The sequence below is a fragment of the Sphaeramia orbicularis genome, chromosome 4 (assembly GCF_902148855.1).
Source record: "Sphaeramia orbicularis chromosome 4, fSphaOr1.1, whole genome shotgun sequence".
Lineage (NCBI taxonomy): Eukaryota > Metazoa > Chordata > Actinopteri > Kurtiformes > Apogonidae > Sphaeramia > Sphaeramia orbicularis.
In genome coordinates this window covers 53103123-53120845 of record NC_043960.1, presented here as the reverse complement: position 1 = coordinate 53120845, position 17723 = coordinate 53103123, and the positions used below count along the sequence as shown (strand labels likewise).

General features: G+C 38.5%; 1 protein-coding gene across 34 annotated transcripts in view; it reads left to right on the top strand.

Moving 5' to 3' along the window:
• adgrl2a (adhesion G protein-coupled receptor L2a) overlaps window positions 1-17723 on the top strand; it is a 157557-nt gene that overhangs the window by 98579 nt on the left and 41255 nt on the right. For all 34 annotated transcript variants that reach the window (XM_030131826.1, XM_030131824.1, XM_030131821.1 and 31 more), the window contains 2 exons: window positions 15011-15307; window positions 15981-16084. In XM_030131826.1, coding sequence (XP_029987686.1) covers window positions 15011-15307; window positions 15981-16084 — 401 coding nt within the window. The remainder of the gene's footprint in view (window positions 1-15010; window positions 15308-15980; window positions 16085-17723) is intronic.

Here is a 17723-nt window from a genome sequence, read left to right as displayed (position 1 = left end):
AAAATTACCCAATATAACTTTTTTCCCTGGTCTCTAAAAATTAAAAAATAGGAGTTTGTCATTGCTCGTCTGCTTATTTTGAAACAGTAAAGCTTTTATTAAGCAGGAGAGTGTTACAAGTTCACTTTAGCTGTTATGGATTCCTGAAATAAGCTGCGTATGGGGAAGCTGCACACAATTGATTTATTCATTTGCTGAACAGACACCAATTAGCGATTGAGAAATCAAAGACCATGTTTCCCTACGTGAGATTCCAGTGTCTGTGTGCGTCTGTTCAAGAAAATATCTTTCAAATACTAGTATTAAAACATGAAATCTCATAAGCGTCTAAAAAAGCCTACCTTCTTGTTCTGTATGTGTAAGAGCATACAGTGTTTAGAAATAAACAGTACCTGACATGCTGTATTTGCTCTCAGGGCTGCTGTACTCACAGATCTTTATTTTACTGTCAACATGAAGTCTGCTCCCCCTTCTTGACGAATGAAACATGTGCCTGGTGATGTTGCTGACTAATATATGTTGAGTTGCAGTCGATGAGTGCAAACAGAATGGTCCAGGATGATCATCAAGATGTCAATAAACTTGTCCTCCCACATGGCTGATGTTGACACATAAATGATGGCACTTTTTTTCTGGCTGTCACCGGACGCCCTCTCTGTGATATCTTGATGCTCGTTTCAGCGCCTGCTTCAGTAGGCACTGAAACAAGCTATCAGAGGCCGACACTTTAGGGTAATAAAAGTTTTACTTTTTTTGTTTGTTTTAACAAAAAACAAAAGGCACAAAAACAAAGTGATAAAGTTACATATTAGTTATTGTTATGTCATTGGGAGGGTAGTGGTCAAACAGCAGATGGTTTTAAACGCTGCTATAAGAATAGTAGTCTCTAATAGAAAAGGATATTTTAACTCCTTTTTAAAGTTAAATAATCAAGCCAAGTTGATTAGTTGGGGTGACTTTGTTAACTTACGCCATCCACCCAGATCAAAACAGTAAAAATGGCAAAAACTGACGAACTGATGAGTGGGTAAATCACAAGTACACTATTAAATTCACACACATTTAAAACACTTTTTCAAACTTTACTTAACATATGCAGTACTTGGACAGACAGTGTCATAATCATTAGATTTCTGTCTCTGTAAGGTAAAAAAAAATTTAAACCCTCTCACCCCATATATAATTTACTGAACTCTTAAAAAACAGTGTTGACTATTCTTAATGCTTTGACCAATCGACTAGTCCTCTATCCATGTGCATCCACAGTTTGTAATTAGAAATGATATTACCGTTGAACTGAATGTCCATGTCAAAGTAATGGATACATACAAATAAATAAATCAGTAAATTCATAAATCTGGAACTGGACTATCAACTGTCAAAAACAGTTAGGAGCGATTTTTATCTTGTAAGTAATTATTCTACCTTAAAGTAAGGAGCTGAGATGCCTGATGTTAACTATTGAGCATCACTGCTGACAACTTTTGCTTATTAATCCTAAAATGACCAATGATCAGAACTGATACCTGTATCAAATATACAGTAGATATTAAAGTTAGATCTCTCTCTCTCTCTCTCTCTCTCTCTCTCTCTCTCTCTCTCTCTCTCTCTCTCTCTCTCTCTCTCTATATATATATATATATATATATATATATATATAGTTTTTTTTTCTCCAGTGTAACCAAAGACTGTACTTGCATATCAACACTGCATTTCCTGCAGGCTTTTTTAGATTTCCCAAGTCCATAAATAAGTCTTACAGATAATTCACTGTGTCATGGAATGCAGTCACATTGCTGTTTAGACCCAGTGTGGCAGATGTTTGAGTTTGTATCAAGCCCAATAACATAGCACATGTCGAGGCGAGATCATCTCTTTGTAGGATTATGGGTAGTGGATGGGGTCACAGCCAACAAGCTGCTGCACTGGAAGTGGACATTAAATGGGTCAGTAAGTCCATGTTTTGGCCTCAGACAACACCATAATCCACACATTTACCCAAGCCTCCGGGCTTGTTTTCCTCCTTGCATATATAGGAGCTCATAAAAAGATATATTCCTTTGTCACATCTTGTAAGTGAGATGATTAAATTGATTTAAATGAGGTATTCCCACTGAAAACTCATTACACACATTTCAATGGACCGTTTATTCATGCCAAGCTCTTATATGTGGCCTCAAACCACTGAGTAAGCATATCAAAAGCTATTTTTTACTAGAAGTATGCACAAACAAATTCCATTCATTGCCTCGATGGGACACAGGTGAGCTACGGAAACCTTTTATTTATCCCATGTCGCAAAATTAGGCTCTGAATCACTCCAGTATAAAAGCCCCCGGCGCTGCAGTTAACACCCACACAAATCAAGACCTCCTTTTTTAATTGTTCAAATGTCAATAGATTTGCATACAGTTTCAATCTTCACCACACCCTCAAATTATACATCTGCAAGTGGGGATCATAAGGAAGCGAATGACCCAATTTGTTTGAAATTATAAGGCAGAGCTCACTGATGCTACTTGCCAATTAGCTTACAAAACTCTGCATGTGGTCAAAACAATGCCCCATAGTTTGCGTGTTCCAAAAGTGCTTTACAATGCAAAAATGCTCAGCTGTTACAGATACTTGTGAGTCATATGCATTAGCAGTCACCCTAGAGAGCCTACCTCTTATAGTCTGATGAATATACAGCTCTCTAATAAGCACCACTATGATTCATTCCTGTCTTCTGCAGTGCTTACATGGAGGTCAACTTGTGCATGGCAGCATTTAGAGAGAAAGCAGGGGAAAATGGAGACACAAAGACACAGAGAGAGAGAGAGAGAGAGATAGGCATACTTTCAACGTCAAGAGCAAGCTTTTACAGCTGTCTGAGTTGCTCAGGTAAAATGGCAGGAACTACTGTCTGCGACTGGATCTCACGTCGTGCAGGAGCAGGAATTGGGATGTGTTAAAAAAGGCCAATTAGGTTGTTTGCCTTGACAAAAAACAAACAAAAAAAACCCACACACACACAGTACCCTACCTTTTCAGCCCCCTGTCCGCTGTCCAAATGGACAGACTGGTGTGGAAGCAGAGGGTACTGGTGTGGAAAATCACCCTTTTTTGTTTTTATTTTTCCTCCCTCCTGTCATTTTCTCATTCATGTTGTTTCTTCCTCTGTCTGCTTCCAACATATTGTCCCCTCTCTCTTTCATTCTCTCTCTTATGTGTCCAGATTTGCCGTCTCCATCTTTCTTTTCACTTTTCCTCTCCCCATCACTTTCTCTGTTTGTTTGTTTTTTTTTGTTTTTTTTTTTCCCTGCCTGCATTTGCATCTTTTGCTTCCATTGTTCTACTTGAGTCAGGAGCATTCTCAAAAACTAACTAGTTGATATGGCTGTTACGCCCCGGCCTAGGGGTTCACCAGGGTGAACATAATATGCTCAACTTTGACCCCTCCCAGCTCCCAAGCACACACGTCAGTCAAAAAACTAAGATTCACAATATTTATTATTACTACTTTTGTTTTAACAACTAAGGAAGGGTTAGGGGAGGGAGCGGCTAAAACAACAAACAAAATCTCTTCTACTTTAAACTAACTTACCTAATCCAAAATAAATGCAAGAAATAAAATACAGGAAACTTACCTAACTACCTAACCAAAAACGGGAGAAAACGTTGAGAAACAAAAGGGCCGACCTCCCCTACCAGAAAAAGGTTCAATTTAACAAAAGTATTTACAAACACAAACAATCGAATTTTTCAGGAGCACGAAGACTGACGGTCACACACACAAACACAGGGTTGAGAGCTGGCAGGAGGCAAGAGCGAGCGAGGACGGAAACTCCAGGGCCATTTTTAAAGGGCCGGGCAATCATGCTCCACCAGTCAGCAACCTGCAGCACAAACAGACACAAAAGTGCACAGCACACCTACAGGACGGGGGAGAACACACACACTAAACAGAAAACACATACCTATTCATATAAATAGACAAATTATGACCCAGGGTCATAACAATGGCTTTTTTGTCTGATCATGTCAGAGGGGAAAAGTACTTACAGCTGCTATGGAAAAGCCTGCTGTGAAGGCAAATTAGTTTAAATATGGAAATGACATTGATGGCATCCTGACAGTCTTACCTAGAAGGCAGAAATAACATCGTAGTCAGGTGTAAATAGAAGCAGCATCAGAAATAAAACAGATGCCTGACCTGGCACACTTCGTTACGTCACTTAACTGGCTGGCCAATCACTGCAAGAAGCGACTGTCAATGTCAAATGTACTCCCCACCCCCCTTTAATTGCAACATCAGAAAAAATGTTGGAGAAACGTACTGTCACCTTGGCCTCCATTCCTCTTCTCTTTGGTCCTCGATGATCCTTGGTGCGTACGCCTGTGCAGCCAATGTGTGTAATTGTTTGGCTTCTCTCCTGAAGTCAAGCTAAAGCCTAGCTCAGACTGCTCAAATGATGCCCACTGAGAGCAGCTCACACTAGATGACAGGATTTAAGTAAAGCCGTAGTTGTGCATTTGAAAAAGTAGATGAACCAAAACAGCAGAAAAATGGTTATATCTTACAAACTCATTTGGGATTGCACACTACATTCAGAAACATTCAATTAATTAATGGAACAGCTTCAGAGAAAAATAAATAAACCCTTAATGATAGTAATTAGAGTTGGGTGACATGATCAGATTTATTATGGTTAACATCTTCATATCAGTCATTCTATTATTATCACAATACATATCTTACCAATATTTCTTTCCAGTTTTTTTTTTTTTTTGGCCTAATTTTTGGTTCAGAGTAAAACCTGAAGAAATCAGACCACTTTGACTGCAGTGGTTTCTTGCTCGTCATGGTCAGAACATGACAATAACTCACTGTACAGCAGAACATTTCAGAAATCTAGAGATGGAACAGGCAAAACAATTAACACATAAAGATCCAGAACTACTTTTATGTCAGTTGCCAAATTAATTAAACTTTCTTAAGTAATTTACCGTCATTTATTCTAAAATTATCCTTTTCATTTTGCATTTTTTTCAGTGTAAATCATATATTTTCCTATATTTAATTCACTGATCATGTAGATGTTCATAAAAGGTTGGGTTAAAGTTGAGCGTTATTATATAAAAAACAGAGAAAACTGTAGAAAAAGTAACTTTTTCAGTCAAATCTCTCATTAACTGAACATAAACTCAGTGTATCCATCCACTGTCATTGACCTAACTCCATGGGTTTTACGGGTGAATCAATGTTGTAGAAGATGATGGTGTTTCCACGGTAACCACGGAGCTTCTGAACGTCCACATGGGTCATATCTGATGACCATGAAAAGATGAAGAACTGTATTTTACACCAATTATTTTAACGTATTAATAGGATTAGTGGATTAAAAGTTTAGATCAGTAGATGGTTTTGGTCGGTGGTGGGTGTTTGGGTCTTTATGGGTTAAAAAAACATTTGTTCCAGATTGTATTTTGTCCATCAGTAATATCAAGTATTACAAGAAGAAACTGAAACTCTGAAGACAAAACAAAGCAGTTTTAGGTAGTATAAATATAATTTATCATAATATAAAAATATACTGTAATTAGTTTTACAGCATTTTATTGCCCAACACTAGTGGTGATGTAAGGATCATTCGATCATTATGTCTACACTGAAGTGCGACCACACATGTATTTGCATGCATGCAGTTTCAAATTAAATCATTTGAGATTTTATATATATGATAAAATCTGACAATTTGCGAACTGTGAATGATATTTAAGTGAAATTTTGTCCAACTCAAGCAACTTTCTCAGGATTAGTTACTGGTAGGATTCCTTGATGTTGACTGCCGACAGTAGAAGTAAAAGTGGTAATTTGTAATAATTATAACATTTTCATGGACACACACACACACACACACACACACACACACACATTTCTTTTGTATTATTACTCCTGTAGACTGGGAGGATTCGGAGTCTTATCAGTTTATTGCAGCCACACTTTATATGAGACATGGATCTATTGAACAGACTATAATGATAACACCTACTGAATCTCAGTCTACAATGCTACGCAAGGTAAATGCCATCAGTGCACATTCTCTAACAGTGCTGCTAAAGTTGTAAACACTAAAGCAAAGTTAATAATTGCACTTTTATTAAAGTGGTATTTATGTGTAAGGAAAAACTCAAGTGTACATCAGTCTTTGGGGATATTTTTAGTAAAACACACACCTCCGTTAATAGTGGACTGTGTACCAATGTCTTTTCTTTATTCCCCTAGTAATTATTATTATAATTATGTTTATTTTAGTTGCACACTGGAACATAATGATACAAATTGCACAAAAAAGTCACAGGGCTGTTGAAACTCTGCTACTCAGTTAACATTCATTTTAAATGTAAATAATACAGAATTATATTATAGAGTGCTAATAATAGTATAGACAGCGTGAGTTTGTGTTTACTAGGCTGGAGATTTTATTTATTTTCATTTATAGTGATTCTTTACTGTCTGTCTGCACTAAAGTGTTTGGTGTTAGTCCACTGTAACATCGACATCAGGCAGTGAAGGATTACCAGGATAACTGATGCTTCAGGATAACTGATAAATATGTTATTTTAGAGTGTAAAACATTTTGGGTTCATTTCAGAACTCAGCCATCATTTATGTAATTAAGACAAACTTGAACTTATTACTATGTGACTTATTAAGAGTCTGGTCTAAACCAGCTGTAAATGGGTGAGGTCAAGGGCGTCCCAGATGGACCGCCCACTACGGTTTGATTCATAACTTTTGAACCAGAAAAGTTTAAGACAAATATTCCACATAATTGTGAAGGTCTAAATGCCATCTTAAACATACTCAAAGGGCAACATTTAGTTTCAAATATTTTTAAATGAAAAATATCCAAAACTACTGTGTCACAGATGGACAAAAAATTTACATGTATTTTTTTTTTTTGCAAGAATTCCAAAGTTCTTCAAAGTGAAGTTCCTCTGACATTTTCATCCTCAAATGTATTCAGTGTAAACCTTAAACCCTCTATTTTACAACCCAATAATTGGTTAGAGGAAAAAAATATTTGATCAAACCTAAACAGGAAGAGTTTTGACAAATGGCAGCATCACAGATGGACAACAAAAGTAAATATGAAATTAAACATTTTTTAAATTCAATTATCAATATCATATACATTTATTTTACAATATTTACAACATACAAATAATATTAACATATTCAAATGTATTTTGCATAGAAATATGCATTTATTAATTTTACACACTGTATGTTTAGAATATGACATAAATAATATAATAGTCAAATATCAATGTATTTGGAATAAATGTAGTTTATTTATGAGAGTTTATAACATGAACCCAGAATGACAGCACAAAACTGTGTCACTTTACAAACATTCACACTCGTGAAAAAAAAAATTCACACATTTTTTCTCATTTCAAAATACATTTTCCTGAAAATAAGTAATTACCTACCCAAAAATATAAGTTTGGTGTAGATTATTGTAATTTATTTTTTTTTGACCAGATGTTAACCTTCCCTTGACTTGGCCCTAATGTAAAGTATCATGGGATAACTTTTGTTAGGATTTGACACTATACAAATAAGATTTGATTGATTGATCTACTAGATGTTATAATAATATGGTCCCTAATTATGCAAAAAGGAAGTGTTTTTCAGTCCAGCAGGCCATCACACATATCTGAAACCTCTAGACACCAGGTTAAAGTACAGGAAATCATGTTACGGTTTGGTTGTAACTCAACCGTATTTCACCAAATGTGAAAATACTGTGATTCAGATCATGGATCACAGTTGTACTTCAGAAGATCCTCATATGATCTTGAGGCCAGATTGCCAGGAACTGCTGTGATGTAATTCTGTCCACATCATGACCCACTGGTCTCATTCTGGGCTGTGATATACGTTTGAATTTAACAATAAAAATGACAGTGAAGGGGGGTAAATCCCACCGTTTGGATTTACAGTCATGTTCACAGTCACAGTGGACTATTATCCAAACACCCAGTGTCTGGTGGCGATACAGACTATTCAGCATGCAAGGTCAGCGGGTCACCTGTTTCCTCTGAAATCTGATCGTGGTCTGTGCATTGAACATTGTTACACTTAAGGGCTGGTAGTTACCAGATGAGTCATACAATTTAACCTCTTGCTAGAAAAAGCAGCTCTAGATCTTTTTTTTTTTTTTTCATTTTCTTATGCTAATAGTTACCACTTCTGTACTGTCTTGCCCACTGATGTTGCACTATCGTACGCAGTGTAGCTGCTGACAGCGTGCAAGATGTAGGCAACAGCAAACCCCGGGTTATGATTTAGAATGTCACAAAGAGTTGTTTTACATAAAAGACAGAAAGGAAAGGGGGGTGTGATTAGAGTTACGCTGAGTCCCATAGCCGAGGGGATCCACACTCTCTTGTTTGATTACAGTCTGACTGCGAAACAAGGCATATTAAAAGAATTATTACTCAGACATCACAATAGTCCCTCATCACGTCTTGTCACATGCCTTTGAGCAGATTTATTTCACATAGGCCTGATTTTTGTGTCACTTTCTGCATATATACAAATGTGCAAGCTTTTCATGCGTATACGCAAATGCAGTGTGTGTACACGTACGCTTGAAATAGACACCCCTCTCCTTAAATATCAGTCTGCTCGGCACACTTGGAGTTAACTCTTGAAATTTGAAGCACGTACAGTACAGAGAAAGCTGCTAGGAAGAGGAAAAAAGCAAGCTGTAGTCTGGCAGCTGCTGTCTGTTCTCTATACTTTGGTGTCATTTTGTGTGTGAGGGCGTATATGAATGTGTACATGGGTTTATAAGTGTGTGTGTGTGTGCGTCTGTGTGTGTGTGTGTGTACTCTGCCTGTCTCCCAGTGTCCATATGAATCAATTAATTTGTATCATGGCAAAGCGAAATATGGGTGACAGCAGTAAATAACATAATCCAGCTGTTAGGTTTTCTTTCCTAAGACACGGATGCATACTGTACCGACACACCCTCACATGGACTCGACTCATGGGAAATTATGCGAATTTTCACTCAGCTTTCTTCATATTTACTGCTGATACACAAGCAATCATGTGCCACGTTGCTTTCCACTGCTACAAACGCAGCACCGGGTGAAAGACATGTAATCCAATTTCCTTTGTGTATTATTGTTATTATTTGTAGATATCAAAATACATCACAAATGTATTATAAATCATCACACTATTTCATACTGGAAAAACAACTGCATTTCCATATGATCCTCCAAGTGTGGGTCTTCCCGAGATGAAACGCTTGTTTGAAACCAAGATATTTTATCAGCAGCATTTAGCAAATGAAATAATTGACTCTTTATTTTTTCACAGCTGAACAATTTATTTCCATTAACCTATGCTCTTTGCTGAATGACACAAAAGCTGACGGGTTATTCATTTATTTTTTTTTCCACAGGATTCTCTTTGTTTCTTTCTCAAGCAAGACTGAGCTCAGCTTCCTTCTGATGGCAGAAACAGACTTAAAAACTCTTTGAAATTCCACTGACTTGTTAACTTCTACCATTCCTCTTCCATTAGGGGGTGATTACCACCCAGGAGCCATATTTCACAGTGTACAAAAGACATGATTCTTTTTACCCTAGCAAAGAAGTAAGTCTTTCACAAAATGAGAACAAAGAGGCGAGTCTAAAGCAGCCCTTGCTTCACGTTGTCATGAGATTATTCCATGGCAGAGCAGGGGATAGGGAAAGGAGGGGGATACAAGAAAATCTAATACATTTTTAACTTTTTATGTGACAAATTAACTGAAACAAATGCTAAATGTGTGTTCCCTTACCACTTTCCCTCTTCTACAAGATAAACAGCACCTGATAATGTGCATGAAACATTGCCCTGATGAACAACCACGTGCTGCCGACTGAAAGTGAAGCCATTAACCATAATATAAAAGACACACACACTGTCGGTTTTCATTTGTCACCCTGGCACACATCTGGGCTTCGTGTGTGTGAGAAAGAATGTGTGTTCTATGTCTTTTTGAGCACCTATGTATATGCATATGCTCTGGCTACACTTGACAAGCCATGCGTCCATCCTCTCCCTCCTCTCATGGATTCCTGTCTCATTGTCTGTCATTAATCCCAGACCTCTAACCCCCAGTGGTAATAACAGAATCACTGAGATACATTCAAGTGCAACAATGTGTGGGCGTAGAATCACACAAAGAGGTTATGTATAAGTCTGTTCTGACGATTGACGGTACTTTGGAGAATATCACTCTATACGCTCGCACACTGTGACAGCTAATTGAAGGTTCCCCTTGGGCTGAGTGCAGCTGAGACACAATAATCAAAGATCCTGTCCTGGTTTCATTGCGTAGCGTACCAAATGTAGGATTTACTCCTCTTGCCGTCATTAGTGTGTGTGTGCGTGTGTGTGTGTGTGTGTGTGTGTGTGTATGGGTGCTTCTATGAAACTGGTCCTAAAAACAGGACATGAGGCTAAAAATTCAAACCAGATGTAGACTGATGTTATGAAGCAAGTTTGGAAGTACTTTGGGTCTATTTTTAAAATAAATACTTACTGAGATAAAAGAGAAACTATTTTTTTTAGATAAAACACATTTATTTTACATTATATTTTGTACAAAAATCTGTATGTAACGGTTAAAAGGACACAAAAATTACGCTCTACAATTTTTCTTTAACATCTCTTTATTCTCTCACAGGTCCTTTTTGGGAATTAAACTAATTATCCAAGACAGAGTGTTTCACAAAAATGACCACAGTTGAAAAATCATTCGCAATTTATATGCCTTTAACTGGGCAGGTTCTGTATGTACCACAAGTGGACACGATGGGTTGCATACAAAACCTGGAATGAAAAACCCACATGTCTGGATTAGAAAAACCACTAGGATCATCCAATTTAACACAGTGTTTTTATTTATAGTCTATATAAGACCATTTCAAGCCACGTTTTCAAGATAAAATGTACTGACACCTAGGTAGTTTTTCATGTCCCAATTTTGGTCCTATTTTTGGCCCAAATATTTGATAAAAAAAATTCATTAATTATGGGATGGCTCAGAGTAAGAGTATAATTTTTTGTGCATTTATTTGAGGTCGTCATTAGGTCCATCCTGGAGGGAAGTATGTCTAAATTTACCTTTTATTATTGGGTCTAAAAAGCTGCAAAGGGCCAGAAACCAGAATGTGCCTAGTTTCATAGAAGCACCTAAATAGGCATATACACACACACACACACACTGAATGGTAAAGGTATGGAAAAGGCTGGTTTACCATCAGATCAATACCCATCCCTCACAGTAGCTACTTAAAAACTTATCCACTTAGACATCTCTGTGACGGAGTGACTGCCTGAGAGGAGTGGGTTAATTCCTCCCAGCTTTGATTGGATAAAATTAAACCAAGCTATGGCAATAGGTAATAAGATTATTGTGTTGCTGGCAGGATTATGGAGCGACACGCCACGTCCACAGGAGCAGCAGTGGTCAGAGTGGCCGCATTGTTTATGCACGGATCTCTCTGGGAAGTATAGCCTACATTCACATTAGCCTCTTTTTTACACAGGAAAGAGGATTAGTGTTCATCATAGACATGAAATGAAACCTCCCAACAGGATTATTTTAGCCTTTTTACTTCTGTCCTTTTCATTCTATTTCTTGTTAATGAGCCTCTTTAACGTACAGCTGTATTCTATGACCGTGCATACTAAGAACAACAATTTTTAGCATTGCCAGCGCAGCTTTTTTCTGTCTCATTGAGCACAGACATGGCTCAGCAAATCCACCCCACAGCCCCGTTTTCCAAAGCTAAAGCCGTCCAGTTTTGCTATGGGGCAATTGCCAGTGGATAACTTTAGAGGAGCCAAACCCATTAGTTCTAGCCTAGCATTAACCAAGTCTACAGTAATTACCCCCTGCATTATACTCCTAATAGCTGGAGAAGCAGGTAGTTGTGCGGAACAAAAAAAAAGTTCAAAGAGATTTATTTGTACATGTTGTAACTAGAGCATGGTGTTCAATGTCCCACAAGCCATGACAAGCTGCCCCTCTGAGTGAGGGGTGTAGACAAGATACAGTTGTTAGTTGACATGCTAGAGGAATGTGCTTGGATTACAGCAGATGCCTCTTTGATTTATTGGTTGTAGTCATGAACCCTTTATCTTAAATCATGCTGTCGAACAGCGATTCATTTTCATTTTATTTCTGTCTGGATTCTTAACTCCCCACCCATGGAGAGTGGGATCTTATCGTTATCATCTTTCATACTTTGGAAATGAGAAACCTACGAGGGGCCTCACAGTTTCTCGGGAATCTTCTGGACATTTGCCAAGCAACCCCTGACAAAGATGTTTCAGAAGGAACAAATAATAATTTACAAACTACACTGACGCACATTTGTTCTCATTTGTCAAAGCTGCCACATTACACACCGTGGTGTATAAACGGAACTAAGAATTTACAAAGTGATTTTTTTGACTATTGCTTTCACCTTTGCAAGTCTTTGCAGTGAGCCATGATAAAACAGGGGTTATAGCAATAAAAGGTTATTGGTGCAGAATACAGACAGGCATTTCTGCCAGCAAGCTAAATGCTAGTGCTGAAAGGACACTAAGCACAGGTTGTCTCTCAACCACCGTGACAGGCTGTGCTGCTGAGAATTTCTACCGTGTTGAGTAAAAGGATACAGGTAAAGGAGGGAAGAGGAGGAGGGCAAGGTGAGGCCAGCCAGCCAGCCAAATCAGCCTTCAGCTCAGTGTCAAAACAGCCAGCCAGCTGTGTGTACCTTCATGTCACCTGCCTGTGTGTGTCTGTGCTGGTGTGTATGTGGGTCTGCAGCCCCCACCAGGAGGGAGCGCAAAGAGTCATCTCCTCTGGTCAACAGAGCCTAATTCGCCACAGGTAGCAGCCAGCCTCAAAGGTGATTTCCCTTCAGCTCAGCTGTGCTCAAGCCTCTCTTCCACACCACGGGGCCTATGGCCATAGTAGCAGCGTGCGTTTGTGTTTAGGGGCTAGATGGGGGGAAGAGGGGGGTACTATCAGTCAGGCCCATTATCCAATGGAGGCAATAGATACAGAGGTGTTGTTGTCTGCAGACTGACTGCATTATCCACCCAAAGACAGAAACTGTCTTCTCCTTCACCTCGGCCCCATTGTTTGGGAATGTTCCTGTCATCGTCTTGTATGTGCGTCTGCTTTTCACCAGCCCCCCTCCCTACCCCATTTATTCTCCTCGTCCTGCCTCGGACTCCCACCTCACTTGCACTCGCTCTGTTTCCTCGATGCGTCCTCAATGTTTTCACTACCGGTTCTAATACTGTGAATGAGTCTGCTCAGCTCAGGCGGCGTAACAGCACCTCTTCACATCGGCCGCATGCTCTACAGGCAGCCTAATGGAGGAAATCAAAGTACTCAAATACGATTAGATTCAGTACACACACTGCATTCTAATCAGAGGACCTTTGATTGATTTAACGCTTCTTTTCCTTCAATCCACAAATATTTTTAGGAGGTTGTGGTGCAACTTTTTATTTTGTTGCATTTGAAGATATGGAGCAGATTTATATCAAATATTTAGTTTATCAACATTTCATTTATGAAACTCCCTTATGTTCAACTTTTATGAAATGTAATTACAGTGCAACTCACATTTCTCTGGTGTATTGCATGAAAAATGTCTTCATAGTTTTTCCTTAGTGGCTCATGTTAAATGTGAGGAGTGCACTATTTTCTCCCTTCCTAAGACTGAAACATATTGTTTTTGCCTGGGGCATTGCATGAGTTACTGCACACCTGCTTTATCAGAGTATGGCTTGTAGTGAGAAACAACTGTAAAATGAATGTTGAGGCAGCATGGCTACACATATAAGTTCTGTGTTGCACTAGTGAAATTTAATCAGCCGTGCCACAAAATCTCCCAGGCAAGAATGATTGCCAGGCAGGAGGATGTTACTGTAATTATTGTCTTGTTTGCTGCAGACAGAGTGCCTTGGATAAGTCATAGTCATTGAAAAAGCAAATACGCTTGTTGCACAAAGCACTTAGCAGCAATTTACACAAGATACTTGATGTATAAGCATGCCAAGAAAAAAAAAAAATGAAATGTTGCTTACACGGGGCGCAGTTATGGTTTAGTGGTAAATAGGGCATGTGTCTGCCAGAAGGTCAGGGTTTGAATACCTACTGAGCAAAATACATTGACATATTTGGCATTATGTGCCCCAGGGGTGTCAAAGTAATGAGAAAACCTCACACTGCAACCGCAGGTCAAACTACCATTGGAATTTCATTTTATATCACTGCCCTGCATCATGTTTTCATAAAAATGGATAAATATCTCAGTAGGCATTTTCATCCAAATGTATGGAAAAGTCCAACTTAATAGAAAAAATCTGCATTAAAAAATTTGAATTTATGAGCATTTCCATCCACTACTGTCATGTGCTATAAAGAGCTGGTTCCCCCTCCTCCTCCTCCTCCTCCACATCATCACCACCATTACTATGGTTTAAAAATGTGCCGAAGCGGAAGCAGAATATTTTGACACTAACCTGAAGCTGGCTTTAGCTTTTGACCAAACCGCTGGTCTGGGTCAAATAACACTGATTCCTCTGGGTTTCTGGAAGCCTTTGTCTCTGCAGCGCTAGTGTTTCATTACGGTTTCCATCTAACATGTCATTTCTGTTTGTTTGTTGTATTACCCAGTGAATGTTACAGTTTCCTTATTGGCCCACACATTCACACATAAGTATTCACAAATTTTCTATTTTCATTGCACTTATTCAGTTTCAACTTTTCCTTTTCTCCCAAGCGTAAAAACTTGCAGTGACGACTTGCGAGCGTTACATTTGAACCGTGTTTTAAGTGATATAGTGCTGGGTGGAAATAAACCTTGTGAAAGCCTTTAAATCCTAGAAGTTCAGCTGCATTCCCCACCTAAACTCATCTCTATGCCCTGCCTATCTTCACAGCTCCGCCGCTATCAGAAGTCACCACGTCACCCCAGCCTCTGAGAACGACAACCACCACCACAACAACCACAGTGCACCGGGGTGTGACCAACACTACAGTCACAACAGGGCTCAAGGGGGGGAGCAGGGGAGTGCCCATTTCACCCAATGTGACTCCACAGACTACTTCCCCTACGACTACAGAGGCCCTCCCCTTACCTGTGCGCTTCTGCGAGGCCGCGGAGAAAAGAGACATACTGTGGCCTCAGACCCAGAGGGGCATGCTTGTGGAGCGACCTTGCCCCAAAGGAACAAGAGGTAAACATGGTTTTCTTTCACCTCAGGGTCATGTGCTCTCTGCTTACAGTATGGCCAAAAGCATCCCAAGAGAACATCTATCATGAGTTTGTTCGATCTACCCGATATTCTTGTGTAATGATCTTTTTTCTCTATAAAAAGCCCCAGCGTTCGGCAGTCTGCAGCCCCTCTGTGAAGACGGTTCATTATGATGTCAGGCTTTCGCTGTGTAATTCCAGATCGAAACATTATTTAGCAATCTGTAACGGCTGTGTTCCAGGGGAACAGGCTCAGCTGTTTTCTCGCGTGGAGACGTGCATCCTTCATTTGATTGTGTGTGAAATTGTGTTAGCGCTCAGAGTTCATCAGACACCAGGCTAATTAGGATGGAGAAAATAAAAAATGTTAAGGACTGTAGCGATATCAGGGCATGGGCTAATGGAAGCATTTTGCACAAACAAAATCCATGACTCCACATATTTTTAAGTTTACTATAATTAAAAATGTCACTTTGCTGTCTCCTTTGACACCATTGAAATGATCTTATGATCCACCAGGTGAAATATGACCCTTTTTTTTTTTTTTTAATCTGTATTCCTGTCCAGTGCTGCTCTTTTTAGTATATTTTGGAAAAACTAAATGACATGTGACTTGATTATACTTGAGTCTATTTTGCTCTTGTTTTCCCTTTCAGGCACAGCGTCTTATTTATGTGTCCTTTCTACTGGGGCCTGGCACCCAAAGGGGCCTGATCTCAGCAACTGCACCTCCCACTGGGTCAACCAAATAGCCCAGAAGGTTTGTACTGTATGAGTGCTGTCTCACTGTTTTCCTTCTAAGTGGAGTGTGATTCTTAACCCATAAAGACCCAAACAGCCACCAGTGACACAAACCATCTACTGATCTAAACTGTTTAATACCTGTTCATCCGCTAATCCTATCAATACATGTAAATAATTGGTGTAAAGTACAGTCATTCATCTTTTCATGGTCCTCAGATATGACCCATTTGAATGTTCAGAGGCTCAGTAGTTACCATGGAAACACCGTCATCTTCTACAACATTGATTCACCAGTAAAACCCATGGAGTAGGATCAGTGACAGTGGATGGACACACTTTGTTTATGTTCAGCTAATGATATATTTTACTGAAAAAATCAGTTTTTGCACATTTTTCACCGTTTTCATAGAATTAACTTTGAATTTACTCAGAGTTTTTATGAACATCTACATGATCCGTGAATTAAATATAGGAAAACACATGATTTACACCAAAAAATGCAAAATACAGAGGATAATATTATTTAAAAAATTGGTGATAAATCAGTTAAGAAAAGAAGAAATACAGAAAAATTAATTTGGAAACTGCCACAAAAATAACACTGAGTCTTTATGGGTTAAAATAAAATTTTGAAAAAAGCAAAACAATGAGCACTGCAAAGAATCTGAAGCTGAAGTGACTTAGTCACAGTTACAAAGATACTTTATTTGTAAGATGTCAACCAGATTTGGAGTTAGCTTTGATTTGTATGCATTTTCAGAAGGTGCATATAAAAAACAGGGGAAGCGTTTGTCTGTATTAAATTGCAGGTGCATTAATCAAAGAAGGTGGATATATGGTAATCATGAAACAGTTTGAAAGGTATAAAAAAAATACAATAAAGAATAAAAAAGAGATGCACAGTAAGGTGTGCTTTGTAATTTGTTGTTTGGTTTTGAGTTCTGGTACATTTTTATACATCACTTACCAGTAGTAGCTTTCTGTCACATTTTAGGGCAAAAATAATTTTACTAATAAATATTAAAAAATGCCAGGCATCAGATGATAATTCAGAATATAACTGAATAAAGGCAGAACACATCTGTAACATTCATACACACACACACACACACACACACATACACACACATACGAGTGAGAGTCAGAAAGTTTTGTCTAATGAAGCTTATGTAGAAAAATCATTGTTATTTTGAAAAAATGAACTTTTAATACGCCTACAGAACTTTTTGACTCTCTTGTTTGGTCCAGTTTTACCGCTCTGTCCTCTTTTGTGTCTTTTATTCGGGGATGCAACCTCTTTACCTCCCTAAACGAAAAAAGGAACATCAGCTCAATGACGGGCCTTCATGTCTGAAATGAGCTACGTAAATAAATTTGCCTAAATGTGTAAGTGACACCAGTTCATGCCCATAATACATAAATTGATTTTTCGTTCCCGTGTAACACCGTACGGACTGTAATACCTGGGATGAATTTCAGCAACATCCAAAACATTCTTATATTGAATACAAAAAAATCATATCACTTGATCACTTGTTTTTGTTTTGGGGGGAATCATAGAATTTAATGGAAATTTATAATAACTGACTTATCAAATCTGACTTATCACTTATCAAATCAACATCCTATTAACTTTTTAATGTCCAAGGTTATGA